General features: G+C 55.8%; 1 protein-coding gene across 7 annotated transcripts in view; it reads left to right on the top strand.

The window, feature by feature from the left end:
• ATCAY (ATCAY kinesin light chain interacting caytaxin) overlaps positions 1 to 19,997 on the top strand; it is a 39,845-nt gene that overhangs the window by 3,794 nt on the left and 16,054 nt on the right. For 2 of the 7 annotated variants that reach the window (XM_078612785.1, XM_078612783.1), the window contains exons 1-4: positions 6,726 to 7,326; positions 7,705 to 8,624; positions 9,848 to 9,919; positions 18,920 to 19,005. In XM_078612785.1, the coding sequence (XP_078468911.1) occupies positions 7,036 to 7,326; positions 7,705 to 8,624; positions 9,848 to 9,919; positions 18,920 to 19,005 (1,369 nt within the window). In that variant the 5' untranslated portion in view covers positions 6,726 to 7,035. Of the gene's footprint in view, positions 1 to 5,736; positions 7,327 to 7,704; positions 8,625 to 9,847; positions 9,920 to 18,919; positions 19,006 to 19,997 lie in introns of those variants that run through there. The other 5 variants (XM_078612788.1, XM_078612787.1, XM_078612789.1 and 2 more) reach the window with 4 other exon arrangements.

The raw sequence follows: 19,997 nt of genomic DNA on the forward strand, positions 1-19,997 counted from the left end.
ATCATCATGCGGAAATTTATTGCAGCCAAATACTCTGAACGCGTGTTTGTACATGTGGAGGAAAAACCCAGAGGACCCGGAGAAAAATCCACGCGACCACAGGGAGAACATGCAAACTCCAAATATACAGGGTCAGGATCGAACCCACGACCTCCTGCATACCAAGCGAGGTAGTTAACATCTCGCCACCGCGGCGCCCTCTGTGTAACTCCAGGTATGCATATCTCAATATATCTCAATATGCATACCTGTAATTAGTTGTAGAGACATAAAGAGGAACGCGTGGATGAGAGAGCATACGCGGGTTAGGGACGCAATTCAACCTGCTTCGAAATGTGAGTGGGCTGGACGCGCCACTAAAGTAGATGATGGTCGGTGGCCAGAACAAGGACAGAGTGAAGGAGTTGGGTGATTATTTCGAAGCACCATAAAGAAGAAAGGGTAGCGGTTGCCTGGGGGAAGACCTTCCGCAGTAGATTGACTGGCCGATGTTTGTTGACGACCCCTAATGGATATGTAGTCTTCTTCTTGTAGCGCATGGCAATTAGGTGCAAGTTACACGGCCAGGTTTACGTTTGTGAGCCGGGCGATAATAGCTGCGGGAACAGCGACACGAACTCGGTCCGCCGGAGGAGCGGGCGCACGACGCAGCTGTTGGCGACGTGGTCCACTGTTTGATTCTGGTGGCCGCAGTCCCTGCACTGTGTGAGGAGGAGGAGGGGGGGGTCATCTTTAATGTCCTACTCGTTGAAGAGGCGTGCGCAGTGACCGGTCGCTGTCGTGAAGTGCGGCGGATCGAGAGCCGCCGTGCGGAAGCAGCGCAGCAGCGGCCCTCCGTGCGGATTGTACTCGGAAGCTGCGATTTTTAGTAGATGTCCAAAAATACGAATGACCGGTAACTAATGCGGCCGGCGCACACGCGCACACACAAGACGCGCGCGCGCACACAGAGACGCGGAGAGCGCTGTCCGTGTGTGATGCAGTCTGCTTGTGCTGGGGGAGCGCGGAGGCGAAGCGGAGCCCGGCTCGCGCGGCTGTCCTTACAAAGGCAACACTCGCGGCACTCATCAATGAATCATCACGCGGTGGCTACCAGCGTCACGGAGCACCCGGGCGCTCGTTGAGCAGGGGACCTCGAACGCACTCGACTGGCGGCGCGCGAACTGTGTTTGTAAGCGGCGCACATGGGGCGTCTACAGAGTGCGTGTGTGTGTGCGTGTGCGTGCGTGTGTGTGTGTGCGTGCGTGTGTGTTGTGGGGAGCGATAGTGTAGCGGTTAGCGCGCTGTGCTATGAACCCGGCGACACGGGTTCGATTCCCGCGTACTGCCAACATCAGTGACAATTATCTGAACCGGTCCAGGGGCCTCCCCTAGGTCGACTCAGCCTCAAATGAGTACCTGATGCGGTGTGTAAACATTGCCACTAGGGAGACAAAGGCGGTCGGGCGTGGTGCTGGCCCGCCCACCCCCTCGGGTGATGTTTATATTTTGTGTGTGTGTGTTGATGGTGCCACTGTGCTCTGTTCTTATGCAGTGGGGAGAGAGAGAGAGTTCGTGGTAGCTTTGCTGTTCCTCCGTTGAAGGAGCACAGACCACAGTGGGTTTACTTTATGGTCCAGAGTTTGGGTTGCATGGCCACACTCGCACTCTTGCGGTGTGTCTTGAGTTCCCCATTCATCACGGAGATGTGCCCATCGGCCTTGTTGATGCTCTGATGTGGTTGATGATTACAATCGAGTCTTCGAGGAGTGTCAGAGCCAGATGAGAGAAGAGAGATGCGGACGAGAGAGATTTCGCGACATGCGATGCGGACAAGAGCTCGTGCCGTAGCGAGATGAGATAAATGTGTAATGAGATGATTGTCTATTTGATTGTGTTTTTCCATTTTGATGGGACTTTGTACGACAAACGTTGAAATTTATAAGGGCACGGGGTGACCAATAAGGTCTGAATTGGTCTGCAATAAGGTAGGGCACTGATATGGGGCTGAGAGGTATGGAGATTCATCGGGATGTTTATATTCCGATCCGAGTTCGAGGCGATATTTTGTTCGTCCCTAATTTCTGCACGGGGCCCCTCTGACCCACTTGGGTCCCCAAACCTTCGCCTCGTCTGCCAGTGCCTCTCGCTCCGCCCTCGTGTGTGAGCTCGAAGGCTTGGGCCGCCCCCACGGCGCCGCGAAACCGGTGACTCGGGTTCAATTACCCGCTCAATAACGAGTATCTGAACCGGTTTGGGGCCTCCTCTCGGTCGACTCGGCCTTAAAATGAGCACCTGGTGTGGTGTGAACATCGCCACTAGGGGGACGAAGGTGGCCGGGCGTGATGCTGCCCACCTACAGCCTCGCGTGCTGCTCGCTAACAGCACTCGCCCCCAGAAGTCTGTTGAGGCTATATGGGGGACCTTTGTCCTGTGTGTTCACCTGTCATGTGCTGTGCATAAGGGCATACGGGTGGTTCGTGGGCCAGTGTGCTTAGCGGCTGTGTTCCAGCATTAATAGGCGCTCCCAAGTGACCTCGTCCTCACAATTTGGCGGTGACGTGGCCCGAGTGGTCGCGCGTTCGCCTCTGGTTGCAGCAGTTCCACGGTTCGACAACAGTAGACCGCCCTGGTTAATACTGCGGTGTGCAATAACCGTGGACGTTAAAGATCCCGTGACGACATTCGCAAGAGTGCCAGGCGTCAGGGTCAGTAGTTGTCCAAATCCGAGAATTAGCCGCAAATTACTCAATTGGGATTACACACGACAGCACCAATCATCGCCCCGACTGGCAGTCTGGATGCTCCAGGTCACTCTTGCAAGTGACACTCACCCCTGGCCTCTCGGCTTCTCACCTGGTTTAAACAAAATATATCTCAAACTTGAAACATCTCGACCGTGCCATCACGTGCGCTCACGAGCCGATCGCCATCTCAACAGGGTGTTCGCTAACAGCACTTGCAGCCTGGATGAGCACACGACGCGTGATGTGCGTCTCAGTGTGTTGTTTCCACCCGTGCTTGCTAACAGCATTTGCAATCTGTAAGGGCATACAGGTGCTGTGTCCCTTGTATGTGTGTGTGTCTCGTGCTCCGTGTATGTGTGTGTCTCGTGCTCCGTGTGTGTGTGTGTCGTGCTCCGTGTGTGTGTGCCCGCGTGTATGTGTGTGTGTCTCGTGCTCCGTGTGTGTGTGTGTGTGTGTCGTGCTCCGTGTGTGTGTGCCCGCGTGTGTGTGTGTGTGGGGAACGGTAGTGCAGCGGCTAGCGCGCTGCGCTACGAACCCGGCGACCCGAGTTCGATTCCCGCTGACGGCCAACACCCAGTGACGATTATTTGAACCGGTCATGAGCCTCCCCTCGGTCAAACGAGTACTTGGTGCGGTGTGTAAACATCGCCACCAGTGAGACAAAGGCGGCCGGGGGTGGTGCTCGCCACCCACCCCGTCGTGTGCCGTGGCGGCCTTCATCGGTGCTCGCTAACAGCACTTGCCCCGACAGTCTGTTAAGGCTGCACGGGGGACCTTTGCGTGTGTGTATGTACCCGTGTGTGTACCCTGTGGAGGAGGCTCGTGAAGGACGCTGCTACTGGGCAGTTGGAGGCAGTCGCCCTCCAACAACAACTGAGGGCAGAGGAGCAACGCTCACAACAACCGGGCGGATAAAATATAGCAAGTTGGCACAGTAGGGGGTACAGCTGGGGCACCTGCCAGCCATCTCAGTCAGTCAACCCATGGAACCTGCAGGGTCTGTCCCGTGACCTCCTGTAAGCGAGCCTTCGACACTTCACGTGGCTTCAAAGTGCACCTGGCCTGGCACAGGCGCCATGGTGACGTCACCGTCACTTCGTGGCGAACGGCGGGGTATTGGTGTACCCGTGCTCCGTGTGTGGGTGTCTATCCGTATGTGTGTGGTCATGCTTTGTGTGTGCGTGTGTCTCTCCGTGTGTGTGTACCCGTGTGTGTGTGTGTACCAGTGCTCCATGTATGTGCGTGTGTACCCGTGCGTGTGTACCCGTGCATGTGTACCTGTGTGTGTGTGGGACAAGCGTCTATGATGTTTCCTGGCCAAACCCCATTTGGTGGAGCCAGGAGACTGAATCCTTACCCTCGGGGCTCCTCCACAAACAACCAAAAACCACTGCGGGTGGCCACGGAGGAGAGGCTGTCACTCCGCTGTCGGGAGCTGGACCGGTACCGCCTGGATCTCTGTGGTATTCAGGAGGTCCGGTGGACCGGCTCTGGCTCCTGCCACTATGAGGGGTGGACAGTCCTCTACTCGGGGCAGGAGACTGCCAAACAACAGGGAGAGGCTCTTCTTCTGAACAAAATAATGAAGGGGTCGTGGGAGCGTGGCGGTGAGGTATGGGAAGCTGTAAACCCCAGGCTACTTTGGGCTCGCCTTCCCATCAACCAGAGGTGAGGTGTGGTGGTCGTGGTTACTCATGTCCCCACCGAAGACGAACATCCATGGAGGGATGCAGGCAAGGCCGATGAGTCAGATGCCTTCTATGACCTCCTGTCACAGGTGTTAGCTAAAGTGGCATCATCCTCCATTCCTCCTGATGTCGAGGGGAAATGGGCGAAGTTTAAGACTGTGGCTCATGCAGCTGCAATGGCTGCTTTGGGTACACGGTCCAGACCTCCCCAGACACCCTGGCTGACAGAGGAGGTGTTCAGGCTGGCTGAGAAAAAGCGACAGGCCCACTCTCATCGTCTACAGCATCCTACATCAGAGAATGAGGAGGCTTACCGCAGCCTTGGCTCGGAGGTTCGGAGAGCCATGAGGCGCTGCAAGGATGGGTGGTGGTTGCGGGTTGCTGAGGAGATGGAGTCTGCCTCAATGACCCGCGATCACAAATCACTCTATACTGTAACTCGATCAAAAAGTAATTTGCATAGCCACACCTATTACCATCATTAGGGGATATAACGGTGATCCAATCTCCGACCCCCAGGAACAGGTTTGCAGATTTTCTGAGCATTTCTGTGAGGTCCTGGGGGAGGGGAAATCCCTCAGCCGAGAAAACATCGTGGAACAAAGTGGGAATGACCCTGCTGAGGCTGCGGTGCCTCAAACATTGGAAGAAGTTACCCCCTGTGAGTGGCTGGCTGAGGTGCCATCTTTTGAGGAAGTACTGAAGGCGATCAAGAGTCTGAGATCAGGAAAGGCACTGGGCAGAGATGATCTCCCAAGCGGAATGCTGAGAGAGGGTGGCGATTGTGCACAGAATGCCCTATATGACATCATAACAACAGTCTTGACTACTGAACGGGTTCCACAGGATTGGAAGGATGTCCTGGTGGTCCCCCTCTTCAAGAAGGGGGACTGCTCAGACTGTAACAACTACAGGGGCATCTCACTCCTCAGTGTGCCGGGAAAGGTCCTGGCAAGGATTATTTAACATCGCCTTTCCAGGCATGCTGAGGAGAGGCTTGCGGAGCCCCAATGCAGTTTCAGGAAAGGGCGGTCCTGCACAGAAGCCATATTTTCTGTCCGTCTGCTACAGCAGAGGTGTAGGGAATTCCAACAGGACCTACATCTCTGCTTTATTGACCGGGTCAAGGCCATCAGTAGGCCTGGGCTCTGGGTTGTTCTTCGTGCTTTCGGAGTCCCTGACTCTCTCATTAAGGACCTTCATGATGGTGAGCGGGCCCGGGTAGAATTACGTGGCTGGGAGTCAGAGCCATTCCCTGTTCACCTTGGGGTGCGACAGGGCTGTCCTCTGGCTCCCACATTATTTAACATTTTTTTTGACCACGTAGTTCGTGAATCCTTCGATGGCTGTACCAGAGGAATTTCCATCTGGTACAGATACAATGGGAGGCTGATTGATGCCCGGGTGCGGTCAAGGGATAGCTCCCTATTGGTCAACCATGTTACGTATGCCGATGATCTGGTAATTGCTGCTCACTCAGAGGAGGAGTTGGAGGCACTGCTGCTGAACTTGGAGCTTGCCACTAAGAGGTGGGGCCTTACCATCAGCCCCACCAAAACTAAGCACCTGCCTGGGCATTTTGTATCATCTGACACTCCACCCCCACAACTCCCAATTGGTGATAGGGCAGTTGTGGAGAGAGTGGAGAGTTTCCCATAGCTGGGCAGTATACTCATGACCGGCTCCGGTTTAACAGCAGAGGTCTTACTCCAAATCAGTCGAGCGGCATTATCTTCTCATCGGTTGCGTAACGCCGTGTGGAAGCTACCTGGTCTGTCGCTCCGCACGAAGCTTCAGGTCTTCTCGGCCACGGCCATTCCCTCCCTTCTCTACGCTTGCGAAACATGGACCCCCCTGATCGAACATCTTCGCCAGTTAGAAACATTTAGGCTGGCCTGCCTACGATCCATCCTGGGTTTAACCAGGCTGGATTGTGTGAGAAGCTCACAAATCCTGAAAGATCTGGACAAAGTCCCATTGGTGAGCTTCTCCGGCAGGCAAGGCTGCGTTGGCTGGGTCATGTAGCCCGCATGCCCAGCCACCGCATGCCTAAATAGCTTTGTTCAGCCGGATAGAGGGGGCTAAACGGGCACAGCATGAGCTAGAGAAGAGATGGAGTGATGTGGTACAGGAGGATGTGGAGCTGAGTGGACTTGCCGATGAGTGGTACCAGCAGTGTCAAGATCGGCCTCTGTGGAGGAGGCGGTGAAGGACGCTACTGGGCAGTTGGAGGCAGTCGCCCTCCAACAACAACGGAAGGCGGAGGAGCGACGCTCACAACAACGAGCGGAGCGCTGGGTAGCTACAGCACAGCAAGTTGGCACAGTAGAGGGCACAGGTGGTGCATCAGCCAGGCATCTCAGCCAGTAGACGCGTGTCACCTTGGTCTGCCCCGTGACCTCCTGCCAGCGGGCGTTCGACACTTCACGTGGCCTCAACATGCACATAGCCTGGCACAAGCGTCGGGGTGACGTCACTGCCACTTAGTGGCAAATGGTAGTTGTTGTTGTTGTTGTGTTGTTGTGTACCCGTGTGTGTGTGTACCCGTGTGTGTGTACCCGTGTGTGTGTGTACCCGTGCTTCAGCCGACCGGCAGGAAGCACAATCCACTCTGCTGAATCATGCGACACGCCACGCCACGCCGCTCGCAGCCACCGCTGCTGCGCACGGGAAGCGCGGCCAAGCGAGATACGGGAGCGCCCACTTCCCGAGCTGCGCCACACGCACTCGGACACACGGCCACACGCAATGCCACACGCACTCGGACACATGCACTGCCACACATACTCGGACACACGGCCACACGCACTGCTACACATACTCGGACACACGGACACACGCACTTGGACACACGGCCACACACACTGGACACACGGACACACACACTTGGACACACAGCCACACGCACTCAGGTATCCGGTCACACTTCCCCTGTGCCGCTGCTGATCGAGTCATGCACGCGTTAACTTTGTGGTTCGAAAGCTGCGTTCTGATAAGCTCGCAAGTGTCAAGTCCACGTTATAGACCGGCGTTGCGACTCTGATCGTCACCATTGTGTTGTTATCGCATCGGGTGCTGGACTTGGCCATAACTATTTTTGAACAGAGAATTTTTAAAATATCAACATTAACTGGCTTGGAAATTATTGTCGGCGAGCGCGTGCGAGACTTTGTATTATTGTGGATGTGAACTGGCCCGCCGCTTGGGGTGCAGGTTCATTCCACCACTGGATCTGCAACGCCGGAGCGATTTCTGTAAATTTAATAGACCTCCTCTTTTTGTGACCATAGCGTAGCCTGGGAGGGGAGGTCCGTATGGAGCTCGCAGAGGAAGAAGGCAGGAGGAGCCTCCAGGCCGGACTCCACAGACGCGGCGACGGTGGCGCCGGTGGCACCACGGATACTGAGCCGGCCCGGCTCCACCGCCGTCCTGAGACCCAAGGCCTCGATGGATCGAACCGCGGGTCGAGCGCCCGGGGACGACGAGGCGAGCGCTCCCTCGCGACGGCCGGCGAGGAGGAGAGAGCCCCGGCGAGGGGTGAGGCTCAGGAGGAGGACGGGAGTTGCGTGGACGATGTCGGGATGAGCGATCGTGGCGGAGGTATCGCCCACGCGGCCGCCGCTCCGGAGCGACGCGAGTGGAGTCCCGCGCGGAGGAACAGCCACGGTGATGACGACGATGGTGGTGATGCCGATAATGAAGGAGATGATGATGATGATGAGAGGGAGGAGGAGGATGAGGACCTCAAACAGTCTGAGGAGGTGGACTTAACATCCACAGGAGGAGGAGGAGGCGGTAGACCGTACCGCCACGGCCGCCAACTCAAGGATGATAAAGGCGACCTCCTGAGATACCTCTACCTGACGTGCGGCACGGACGGAATCGCGGACGGAATCGCGGATAGAATTTCTGGTGAGATCACGGATGGGATCACCGGTGGGATCACAGATCGGACCGTGGATGGCGTCGTGGACGGGATCACAGACGGGATCACGGATGGAATTGCGACTGGGATCACGGATGAGATCACGGATGGGATCGCAACTGGGATCATGGCGGCCGGGGACAGCGCCGCGACCGCGTGGGCCGGAGACGATGTGGGCGGTGGGGGCCCCCGTGGCGGGCAGGAGCGGTCGTGCCGCGATGCTGCCGCCGGGAGCGACGCGCCGAGCCAGGGCGACGCGTCGGGCGAGGAGACGTGGGATCGGAGGTGAGGCCGCCGCTCTGCTCGCGTCTTCCTACTCACGGGGAGGGGGGGGGCAGGTTGTCTCCGGGCACTCCTGTTTAATGCCACGCGGCAAAATAACAACAACAACAACAATGAGCGTATCTTCCAGATTGTGAGATGGACCTTTTTAAGTTCGACTGTTTGAAAGAAGAGGTCGGGGGTGCGTCGCCACGAAGGATGTTTTACAGGAGAGGGTGAGACCGATCTCAGCGGATGATCGGTGAACGATGAGGATGGGCGGCAAATCTGTGTCACTTTTATTAAAGCTGGGGGGGGCACCGGGGGGGGGGGCACCTGGGGGGGGGGCGCCGGGAGGGGGCACCGGGGGGGGGCACCGGGGGGGGCACCCCATACAAAACTCTGGGGGAAGGCAGGACGCACCGGACGTTAACAACACTTTAAAACAAACGATAAACAGAGGGAGTGGCGATACGGTCTGCTTGCGTCTGTCGTGCAGTCAGCTCAAGGAACGTTGATGTCGGTTACCCAGGGGCGAACTCAAGAGACCAAGATGCGGTCTCATTTTGCGTGGGTGATATGGGCTCTCGCCTCCCCCTAATTCTACTCATCTACTCAAGATTGTTTACGTTTTTTGTCCAGCCGCGTCCCGGCTACTGCAGGCAGATCGTGCACCGCCGAGTGAAGCGTGTAGGCTAAAAGACGCGTGCCCGTCGAGAACACGTGCGATCGTGGATGCCCGGGCTAGATCATTCAAGGTGGATCGGGATTAAAATGAGGAAGCGGAGAGGAGAATTTGAGCAGGCAGGAGCAAGCCGGAGTTCTTTTGATAATGAAACGAAGCGATCCATGAGAGGAAAGTTTTCAATCGGTACGTATTGCAACGCTGTTGAGAAATATGGACCGCGGCAAGGAAAATAATTTAAACAAATGCAACCGTAAGACTTTTAGGGTGTTGTTATCTACGAGGAGGAGGGTCAAAATTACGACCCGGTGACCCCTGTTCCATTCTTGCGTGGCTGACATCCGTTGGCGAGAGTGATGTCTGCAGCAGGTCCTGGGGCACATCCCATTCCCCCACCCCCCCTTTGCCAAACCAGCGTGATGAAGTATCGACAAACAACCCCCCCCCCCCCGACTGATACGGCGTGGGGGGGGGAGTGGACGACCTTCGTCCAGCACGGTGGGTTGATTGACGGAGCGATGAGCGTGTGAAATCCGCCGTCTGTGTTGGCTGCGGTGCGCAGAGAAGCGGGGACGGTGATGCTGCTGGAGGGAGCCGAGTTCAAGGAGGAGTGGCAGGATGAAGATTTCCCCATGTGAGTTTGTAGCTTAGTTTGCAAGTTTTTTTTTGCTGTGACCAGGTGAAAACTCAAGGGATCAGGATTGAGTCTCATCTGCAAGCATGACTGTGATGCATTTGGCTGCTAGTACCAGGCGGCGATTATTGCTGATGCTGTGTGTGTAATCCTAATTGAGTAATTTGCGGTGTAAATTTCGATTTTGGCAAGTTTGAAAATTTGCGGTGTAATGTGCCAATTTTTCTACTTTGACCCTCACGCCGTTTGACGTCACTGGATCTTTAACATCCACTGTGAGTGAATCAGACGGCGCATACTCTTTGCCGCGGCTGTTACACCCACTCGCAGTTATAATCGGGGCGACTGGCAGAATACAAAGTGCGAAAACCTCTGCAGAATAAAGCGCAACCGCACTAACGCTTGGCCACGTCTGCCGAGTACGGCGGGTTCGTTAAACGGGTGATGGCTGAGCGTGGCGCCGGATCCGCACCTGGGCCAGGTCACCCTCCCAATAGCGTGAAGATCACCCATCCGCCCGCTTGCCACCGCTGTGTCCACGTCTAGGTGCGACAACGAAATAGTACAGCGGTTGTAATTCGTGATCGTGACGACCGTTCATAGTTCACAAAAATGTGTCACGTGACGACGACGATGATGACGAGGATGATGATACATGGCGCTCCGATTGGCTGAGCAGGTCGATGCGAGAGAGAGTTGACTCTGTCGTTTCCGCTGGCAGCAACAACGGGTTGCAGAGAGGTCCGCGTGTTTGCGCAATTCAGTTGGGTGCAACTTGGTTGTGTGCAACTGATCGTTCAGTTGTTGGAACCAGCTGAACGACTAATTCCCTCGATGAAGGTAGGGTGACGATTCGATGCAAGAATCAATTCTTTGCCGTGTAATTTGTACCGCCGCATTTGTATTTTTGTGTGTCTTGTTGGTTCTGTTCACTCCAATTGCCTACAGCTAATATGAGCACATCATTTTCATATTTATTGCATTATTTTATATTTTGTTTTTTACCAGGCCCACAAATGATAGCTCAAAGAAATGGCTTATGACGTGGAAATTTCTAGCAGCCAAATACTCTAAACGCACGTTTCTAAATCTTGAGTGAAAAACTGGATGATTCGGAGAAAAAAAATTAACAAAAATATTTTTACATTTTATAAGTGTAATGCGGGCGTAAGCGACCTTCCGGATGTGACGTCACGGGGAGGCGGAGCCAGGTGACGTGGGTGAAAAGGTTGGGGTCCTTAAGTGGGTAAACCGGAAGGAGAAGGCAGTCGGGGTGTGAATGGAAAAGAGTGGGGCCGCGCGGGCGAACGTGAGGAGGGGGCACCGTTGGCCAGCGGGAGCCAACCCCGGAGAATAGCAGGGAGCTAAAGGGTGGTGAGAAGCTGCGGAGAGTACAGCCAGGAAGGCTGTGTGTTAGAGGCAGCGGTGTGGCTGCAGAGAGTCGCAGGAGCAGGAAGGCTGTGTGTTAGAGGCAGCGGTGTGGCTGCAGAGAGTCGCAGGAGCAGGAAGGCTGTGTGTCGGAGGCAGCGGTGTGGCTGCAGAGAGTCGCAGGAGCGACGAAGAGAGAGAGAGAGACAGCACGAGGCTGTCAGCGCTGCGGAGTAAGCAAGAGGGAGAAGAGCAGCAGCGATTACAGCCAGGGGGGCTGAGAGTGAGTAACAGCAGCGGAGCTGCTGTGGGGGCTACAGGAGCGACAGAGGCCAACAGAGGGGCTGCTGGTGGAGAAGAGAGAGACATCGGAGTCAGCACTGTGGGGACTGAGCAAAGAGGAGACAGCCGTGTGGGTAATACAGTACGGACCAAATAAAGGACACTGAGCCAGAGATCGTGGTCAAGTCTTTTATTACATAAGTAAGGCCCACTGAGCTATACTATAGCTTCTTTTTCAAAAGCGACCTGGCCAGAAATATACAGGCGTCGTGAGTGTCGGGATCGAACTCACGTCCTCCTGCATACCAGGCGAGGTAGTTAACATCTCGCCATCACGGCACAGTACAGTACAGCCTCTTTGCCAATCCACTGCTGGATGAGGGCCGTGCCGGTTGGCGGATTGGGGGGGGCGTGGACGTTGCAGCGCAAGAATGGGAAATGTGTAAAAGTGAGCAGCTGCAAGTCCCCTCAAATGCGTTCAGCACCTCACCCTCATGCACTGAACAGCGCGTGAATTTTGCTGTACCTCGATGATCGAAGTTTTTTTTGGGTTAGATCGCGTAAATACATGTGTCGGTAAAACCGCTACAAGCCGCACAGCCAATCAGTAAGGGTTGTCACTTCTTGCGCAAGAAGGGCGCACAAGTGTCGTCATCACATCAACGCCTCTATTTAAGGAACGAAACAGGTGGACTCCACAAATCTGGCTGTCGCCTGATGAAGCTAGTTGCAATTACTGGCGAAACATCGTACTCGGATTGTAAATGTTGTGCCTGGGCTCCCCAACACACTGGTGTGCTGTACTAGTGACGAATTGGCATTTTCTGTTTACGTAACACCCTTACTAGTTGGCTGTGTCGGGTGGTGGCGGGTTTTGACGACACATTTATATATTTGCGCGATCTAACCCCAAAACAACCTTTTTCTATGGATATTGGTCGCGAAAGCCTCCTACGTGTCAAACTCTGCTTGTCCCTACTGCCCTCTGCTGGCCAAATAATAAATAAAATATATATTCTTTGGTTCTTTCGGTAAAGTCACGTAGATAGAAATAATAATAAAATAATAAAAGTGAGCGTACTGGCAGTCTAATGTAGATTTATTCTGGTTCTTTCAGTGATAAAAAGCACACAAAACTACGACGTTTTGATCGCAACACAAGCGGTCGTAATCAGGAAAAGCGGGGTTATAGCCTCTAAAGCAGAGGTGGAGAATCTTTTTTCTGCCAAGGGCCATTTGGATATTTATAACATCATTCGCGGGCCATACAAAATTATCAACTTAAAAACTAGCCTGTTATATTTGGTCAAACATTTCATTAACTCACCCCTAATGTGATGGCTGGAACTGCTTCTCTTTGGTGAGGCGTGTGATGTTAGCTGGTATTGATGATGTTGCTACTCGCAACTGCTTTTCCAGGTTTGTGCCTAGATTTATTGGATTTCGAGTCCCGCCTGCGGTTGCCTTGGCAAGGCCATACCAAATGATTTTGCGGGCCTTATACGGCCCACGGGCCGGACGTTCCCCACCCCTGCTCTAAAGGCAAACTGTTTAGTCTAAAGGCAAACTCTTTAGTTGCGTGGTGGTGGTTGTGAGCCCTGAGGACTCGAGTTTGGGAAGCCTGCATCACACACACTACACACGCATCACACATGCACACACTGCACACGCATCATCACACACGCACACAGTACACATGCGTCACATGCGTCACACACGCACAACGCGTAGGTCAGTGGCACAGTGTGGTTGGCGCGGTGGGCCCCTGTGTCGGGAATTAAACGGCGCCCCCAGTCCAATTTCGCCCCCCCTCCCGCCAGGCCCCACTTCGTACACCGGCGCCTGAACCCTCCGGCCCGCGGGCCCCAGTGCAGGTAGCTCCGCCTGCACAACTCGCCGGCTCTGACACTGCCGCGCGTGGCCTCTCCTCTTGCGAGCACCGCAGGACGTTTGAATGAACCCGGTTGGTTGGGGCGGGGGGGGGGTTGGGACGGGCGAGAGTAGAGGTGCGGAGGGGGGGGCGCGTGTTCTGGGAGAGGGAGGGAGATGTAGGGCACAGGGGAGGGGGGAGAAGAAAAATGGAGCGGGAGTGAGAGAACGGGGATTAGAGATGTATGTGTGGTGCAGGAGATATGGCGAGTGAAGGAGAGAGGTGAAGAGTGAAGGAGAGCGGTGGAGAGTGAAGGAGAGAGGTGGAGAGTGAAGGAGAGAGGTGGAGAGTGAAGGAGAGAGGTGGAGAACACCACCCCTGCACCGGACTGGAGCGTCACGGCCTCCTTCCTACTCAAACAGCTGGGGGGTCTGCAGTGCTCCAAACAACTATTCTATATGGACCTGCAGGGCCTCCCACTGGGACAGCTGCCACCTTTCTACAGGAGCGTCCTGCAGACGTGGATCTCCCTCGCCGTCAGGAGGCTGAACCAGCCGCGATCGGCCGAGGATCTGGTCTTCGAACCGATCCTCAGGAACCCGCAGACAAAGCTGCCGTCCACCACTGCCACCCCCGGCATGGAGAGGCGCCTCACCAACGCGCGGCTCACCAGGATGGGAGATCTGGTGGAGCCTGGAACACGGGGCCGGTGGCTCGGACCAGCAGACATGGCCGCAAAGACAGGGCTGCAATCGCTCCGGGTGGCTGCCCGGATCCTGGCCGAAGCCAAGGGGGCCTTCTCAGCGGCAGCGGGGAGAACGCCCCCCATCGGCGTTGGGGACGACGAGGCCCCTCTCGGTCCCCCTCCACCGGAGCTCTCCGTCGTGCCGCTGCATCGCCAATGCCGACAAGCGAAGGCGGATCACAACCTGTGCCGGCTGGAAGACCTACCAGAGGTGGCCTTCGCAAATGTCAAGAGGAAGGTGCTCTACTCCTACATGGTCTGGTTTCACCAACAGGACACCCTGAGGAGCCACAAGGACCATGCCTGGAGGAAAGCCCTGCCCTGCATCTCTCCGGAGAGGCCTCGCTGGAGGCAACTCTACTCCAGCCCGACGTACAACCGCATCGGCGACCTCAGCTGGAGCATCGCCCACGGCACCGTCACCACCAACGCCTCCCTGGCGCGCTTCACCGACACGCCCCCGGAGTGCCGGTTCTGCGGTAAAGTGGAGACGGTGGCGCACCAATACGTGGAGTGCAAGAGCCTGGACTCGCTGTTCAAGGTCCTGAGAAACATCCTCCTAAAGTTCAGACTCCACTTCTCCCCGACGGTCCTCATCTTTGGATACCGAAAGGGCGACGGATCCCAACATCTTCAGGGGCTGGTCAACGTGCTCGTCGGTTATGCCAAGCTCGCCATTTACAGGGCGAGGAAGGTGGCCCTGGAGGGGAAACGTCTGGCCAGCAGCCTGGGCATCTTCCGCGCTCTGGTCGGAGCCAGGGTGTGGCTGGAGTTCCGCCATGCGCAGCTGACCCACGCCGTGCCGGCCTTCATGGAGCGGTGGGCGATGGAGGAGGCCGTGTGCTCCGTGGCAGATGACGGGGAGCTCTGCATGCTGTTATGAGCTACCCGTCGGAGGCCGTCGGACTGCGAGGGGGGCGGCGTACAGAACGAGAGAGTGAGCGAGAGAATGAGCGACAGAACGAGAGAGAGAGCGAGCGAGTGAGAGAGCGAGAGAGAGAGTGAGCGAGAGAGTGAGCGAGAGAGCGAGGGTTACATAAAACCCCGTTTTAAAAATTTTTTTTACGAAATGATGAACGAAACAAAGTGCCGAATACACCGAGCATCTTATTGTTTCCACTGATCGTAAAAAAAAAGAGAGCGACATGGCGTAGGAAGAGAGGGGGTACAGAGAGAGGGGGGTAGAGATAGAGAAGGAAGGGGTAAGGAGAGCAGAGCAAAGCATTACAAAAAAAACTAAATGATGAACGAAGCAAAATGCCGAATACACCGAGCATCTTCTTGTTTCCTCTGATCGTAAAAAAAAGAAGAAGGCGTGGATGTCATGCCCCAAGAAGAAGAGAGAGGGGGGGGAGGAGCGGGAGTGGAGAGAGAGAGAGAGAGAGCGTGTGAGAGAGAGAGCGAGGAGAGAGAGGAGAGCGCGTGGCGCCGTTCGAGGCCTGGGCGCTGCATCACGCGGTGACGCGCCACGTGCGTGGGGGCGGTGCTCGGATGATGACGCGGGCGATGACGACGACGAGGGGGAGGAGGCTTCTGTGGGGCGCTGCGCTGTCCGCGCGCCTTGTTGACGACCCCCGCCGCCGGTGATCACCCCGTGAGGAGCCGCAAGAGCCGCAAGAGAAATAATAATAAAGAAACAAGCCGCAGCCTCGGACGGGGCCGCGCATCGCTCGCGGCGGGAGAGTTCGCGTCACGCTCCGACGGTGAAACCTCGCGCGGCTTCTCATATTCACCAGCGCTCATCATCCACATTTTAATATTTACTCACCATCATCACCACCACCATCATCATCACCACCATCATCATCCCTCCCTCGCCATCGTCTCCGTTAGGGGAGGGCGCAGTGCGGTTGGGGGGGGGGGCGACGCGGCCTCTCGGCTCGCAGCGCTTGTGACGATGTCGCGACCCAGTCAATAGACGTGGCAACGTTGGGTGGCGTGGGCTTGGGGCCAACGTTGGGTCAACGTCAGAACGAGGTTGGGAACCGTTAGCTCAACGTTAGCCCAACGTTAGCGCTACGTTGGCCCACCGCTCCGTCTTTACCGCCCATTTCGTTTCGTCGCCAGGAATTTGTTCCCAGCGGTCTCGTCGGATTTATTTCCCCCCCTGCACCCCCCCCGGCCCCTCCCCCTGAACCCCCCCCGGCCCCTCCCCCTGCACCCCCCCCGGCTCCTCCCCCTGAACCCCCCCCCGGCCCCTCCCCCTGCACCCCCCCCGGCTCCTCCCCCTGAACCCCCTGCACCCCCCCGGCCCCTCCCCCTGCATCCCCCCCCGGCCCCTCCCCCTGCAGCATCTTGAGACGCTTCCAGTACAGTGCACTGCTCAGTGGCTCTGCGCTTCCACGCGATTGTTGATTGTTGTTATTTGTCCACTGACCCCCCCGTGCCAGCGAGCCCGTTCAGAGATCTGTCCGCGTATCCATCCGTGTGCTCGTCTGTCTGTCCATCAGCATGGCAGTCTGTGTGCTCTCCCGTCGGGCGTATCCGCTGTGCGTGTCCATCCGTGTCGTGCGCTCCGTCCGCTCCGTCCGTCTATCCGTTCACACCCCCACCCCCCCGTGTGTGTGTCAATGCGTGAAGTACGTCTGGCTTGTGTGTGTGTGTCTGTCCATCTGTGTGTGTGTCTGTCCATCTGTGTGTGTCTGTTCATCGCTGTGTGTCTGTCCATCTGTGTGTGTGTCTGTCCATCTGTGTGTGTGTCTGTCCATCTGTATGTGTGTCTGTCCATCTGTGTGTGTGTCTGTCCATCTGTGTGTGTCTGTTCATCTCTGTGTGTCTGTCCATCTGTGTGTGTGTCTGTCCATCTGTGTGTGTGTCTGTCCATCTGTGTATGTCTGTCCATCTGTGTGTGTCTGTCCATCTGTGCGTGTGTCTGTCCATCTGTGTGTGTGTCTGTCCATCTGTGTGTGTGTCTGTCCATCTGTGTGTGTGTCCATCTGTGTGTGTGTCCATCTGTGTGTGTGTCTGTCCATCTGTGTGTGTGTCTGTCCATCTGTGTGTGTGTCTGTCCATCTGTGTGTGTGTGTCTGTCCATCTGTGTGTGTCTGTCCATCTGTGTGTGTGTCTGTCCATCTATGTGTGTGTTTGTCCATCTGTGTGTGTGTCTGTCCATTTCTCCGTCTGCCCGTGGTCGCTGCGCGCCGACTCTTTTGCTTGCTGGACGATGAGGTCCGGGTCATGTCCGAGGCTTCTGCGGGGTCGCCCCGAGGGCTTCCCCACCGAACAAACGGTGGCAGCAGAATGGAACAAAGGCAGCGCTGCGGATTGTTGTCACTGTTCGCCTTTCGCCTGCCGCGTGCACCGATTGCTGCTGCTGCCCGTTATTGGTTTCACGGTCATCGTGGGGACCCAGCAGGACCACTGTTGTTTTAGTAACTGACGCTCTTATCAGGGCTCAATTTCTCACAGACCTTACCCGAGTCGCTCTTATGGACGGGACTAGGCGGCACGTGACTGTAGAAGCCACAGGGAGATGGTCAGTCTGGATGTGGTGTGCCGGGTGCGGTAATAGTTTTGCGAGTCGCTGGTAGAGTGGCCCAGGTGGTCACAGCGAGATGGTGATGCAGGGTGCGGTGTGTGGACATGGACCTGGAGAGGTCGGGCTGAGACGAAGCCCTGATTCACATTGTGGGTGTTAATGATGATGACGGTGACGATGGTGACGATGATGCAGAGTAAGTGGGGGTCACGGACACACGAGAGGGCAGGGAGAGAGTTCGATTCCTCTGGAGCGGCGGAGATTGTGAGGCGCGGTGTAGGGGCACTACAATACCCAGGGGTCATCGCGAGTCGTGCGACAGCGATGGACACCCTTGTGAATGAGACGCACCACCATCACGAGGGATGTTCCAGGTGGTATATTGTAATATGTGTATCTATGCGCCTTAATGTGTATAATAATTATGGCGGTCCGTTAAGGGTGTCCAGGTGATCTTTGTCTCTGTGTATGTCTGTGTGTGTGTGTTTGTATGTTGATCTTCTTTCGCCACCGTAGTGGGGCCATCCATTTAGTAGGTACGCAACAATCTGTCAACTTGACCCCTCCCCCCCTCCCTGTATGCACGCGGACTTTTTACACCGTCCCCCCCACCTGCGTACGTACGCTTGACGCACCCCCCCCCCCCCCCGAATCCTATAGAACGGCCGATATTTAATCCACGCAGAAACGATCAAGGATGAATAATATTAACGTGTTTAAGCAAACAGATCGTTTGAAGGCCAATGTAGACAAATTATGATTGAGGCTTCACCCCCCCCCCCCATTTCCTATGCGTTCGTACATTGTCAGTGGACCCCCCATACGCAAGCGAACGCATTTGAGTTAACCCCCCCTCCCCCCTCCATGCGTACGTACTAAATGGATGGCCCCTAGTTAGCCAACCATGCTAATCGGAGGTGCGGGGGAAGAACAACAAACTGTGGCGCATTGGTTCGCGCGGTGAGCTGCAAACCCAGCGACCCGAGTTCGATTCCCACTCACGGCCACCAACACCAATGATCTGAACCGGTTCTGGGTCTCCGCTTTGTCGACTCAGCCTCAAATAAGTAAGCTGCTGCGGTGTGTAAACATCGTCACTGGGGAGACAAAGGCGGCCGGGCGTGGTGCTGACCACCCACCCTGTTGCGTGCCGTTCCGGTTTTTACACAGCCCTTCCTGAACAGCACCTGCCCCAACAGCCTGCTAACGCTATGCACGGGTGGTCTCTGTGTTGTTGTGTGTGTGCGTGTGTTAAAGGCCCCTTCCAGAAGACGGGGACATGGAGCATTCGTACCCCCTAGACCCGCAGGGGTCCTCCCCCGAGGGGGATTTCAGAGGCTCTGGTGAGGCACGCACGCGGATAACAAGGCCTGGCTTTGTTCGCCCGGCACGCGCCGCCAACGGCAGCCGCGCAGAGCGGCTCGTTAACGCGCACCCCCACGGCCGGCTAAGGCCGGGCCCTGGCACGCAAAGCCCGGCTGGGATGGAGCCAGCTCCCCAGCACCACCATCGCATCCTTCCCCTTACCTGCCCCAGCCACCTTTGTCTCTCTTGAACCCCTTTCACCAGGTGCTCATTGTCAGGTGCTAAGATTGACCTAGGAGAGACCAAGTTGACCTTGGAGAGGCCATTCTTCATTTTATATGAAGAAGGGTTATTGCCCGAAACGTCTATGATATATGTTTTCCTTTTAGAAGGTTGAGGGTTTTGTTATTTGTGCTTGTGTACCACTGCCATCGCAGCAGCAGCATCACCGGATAATTAGTTTTAATCAGCAGAGAGCCAGATTTCAAAGTGCCATTGGCAATCATTAATGCCAAGCGGTGGCCAGGAGATGGCAGTACAGTACACCAGTGGAGTATTGAAGCCATCTCTGTGAAAAAAAAAATTTTGGGCAACTCCGCGGCTTCCGCGCACGCGAAGCCGAGCACGTGGACTCGGACAACCGTCCCAATGTGGCAGGACCCTCCTCAAGAGGGGTCTTGAGGCTAAGCCAAGGCTTTCCTGTATAAAGGGCATCATAACCATGACTGCATCGTTCTTCACAAAACTCGCAATGAAGCTCTTTATTTGAACCATAACGAACGGATTCCTCACGCAGACCTCGCACAGATCTCCCGTTGAGCTGCAGAGACTGTTGGGATGCCCTTCGTGAGAACACGTTAAGAACACGTGAAGAACACGTTAAGTCAGGATCACCAATATCTTCCTACACACACAGACAAATATCACCCAATTAAATACTTATCACTGCTGAAGTAACGTCTGTTAGCGAGCACCTATTACATTCACGCAGTCGTGCGCACATACTCATGACCTCGCGTGCATCGGTGTG

This window comes from Lampetra planeri, chromosome 39 (assembly GCF_965212315.1).
Source record: "Lampetra planeri chromosome 39, kcLamPlan1.2.h2, whole genome shotgun sequence".
Classification (NCBI taxonomy): domain Eukaryota; kingdom Metazoa; phylum Chordata; class Hyperoartia; order Petromyzontiformes; family Petromyzontidae; genus Lampetra; species Lampetra planeri.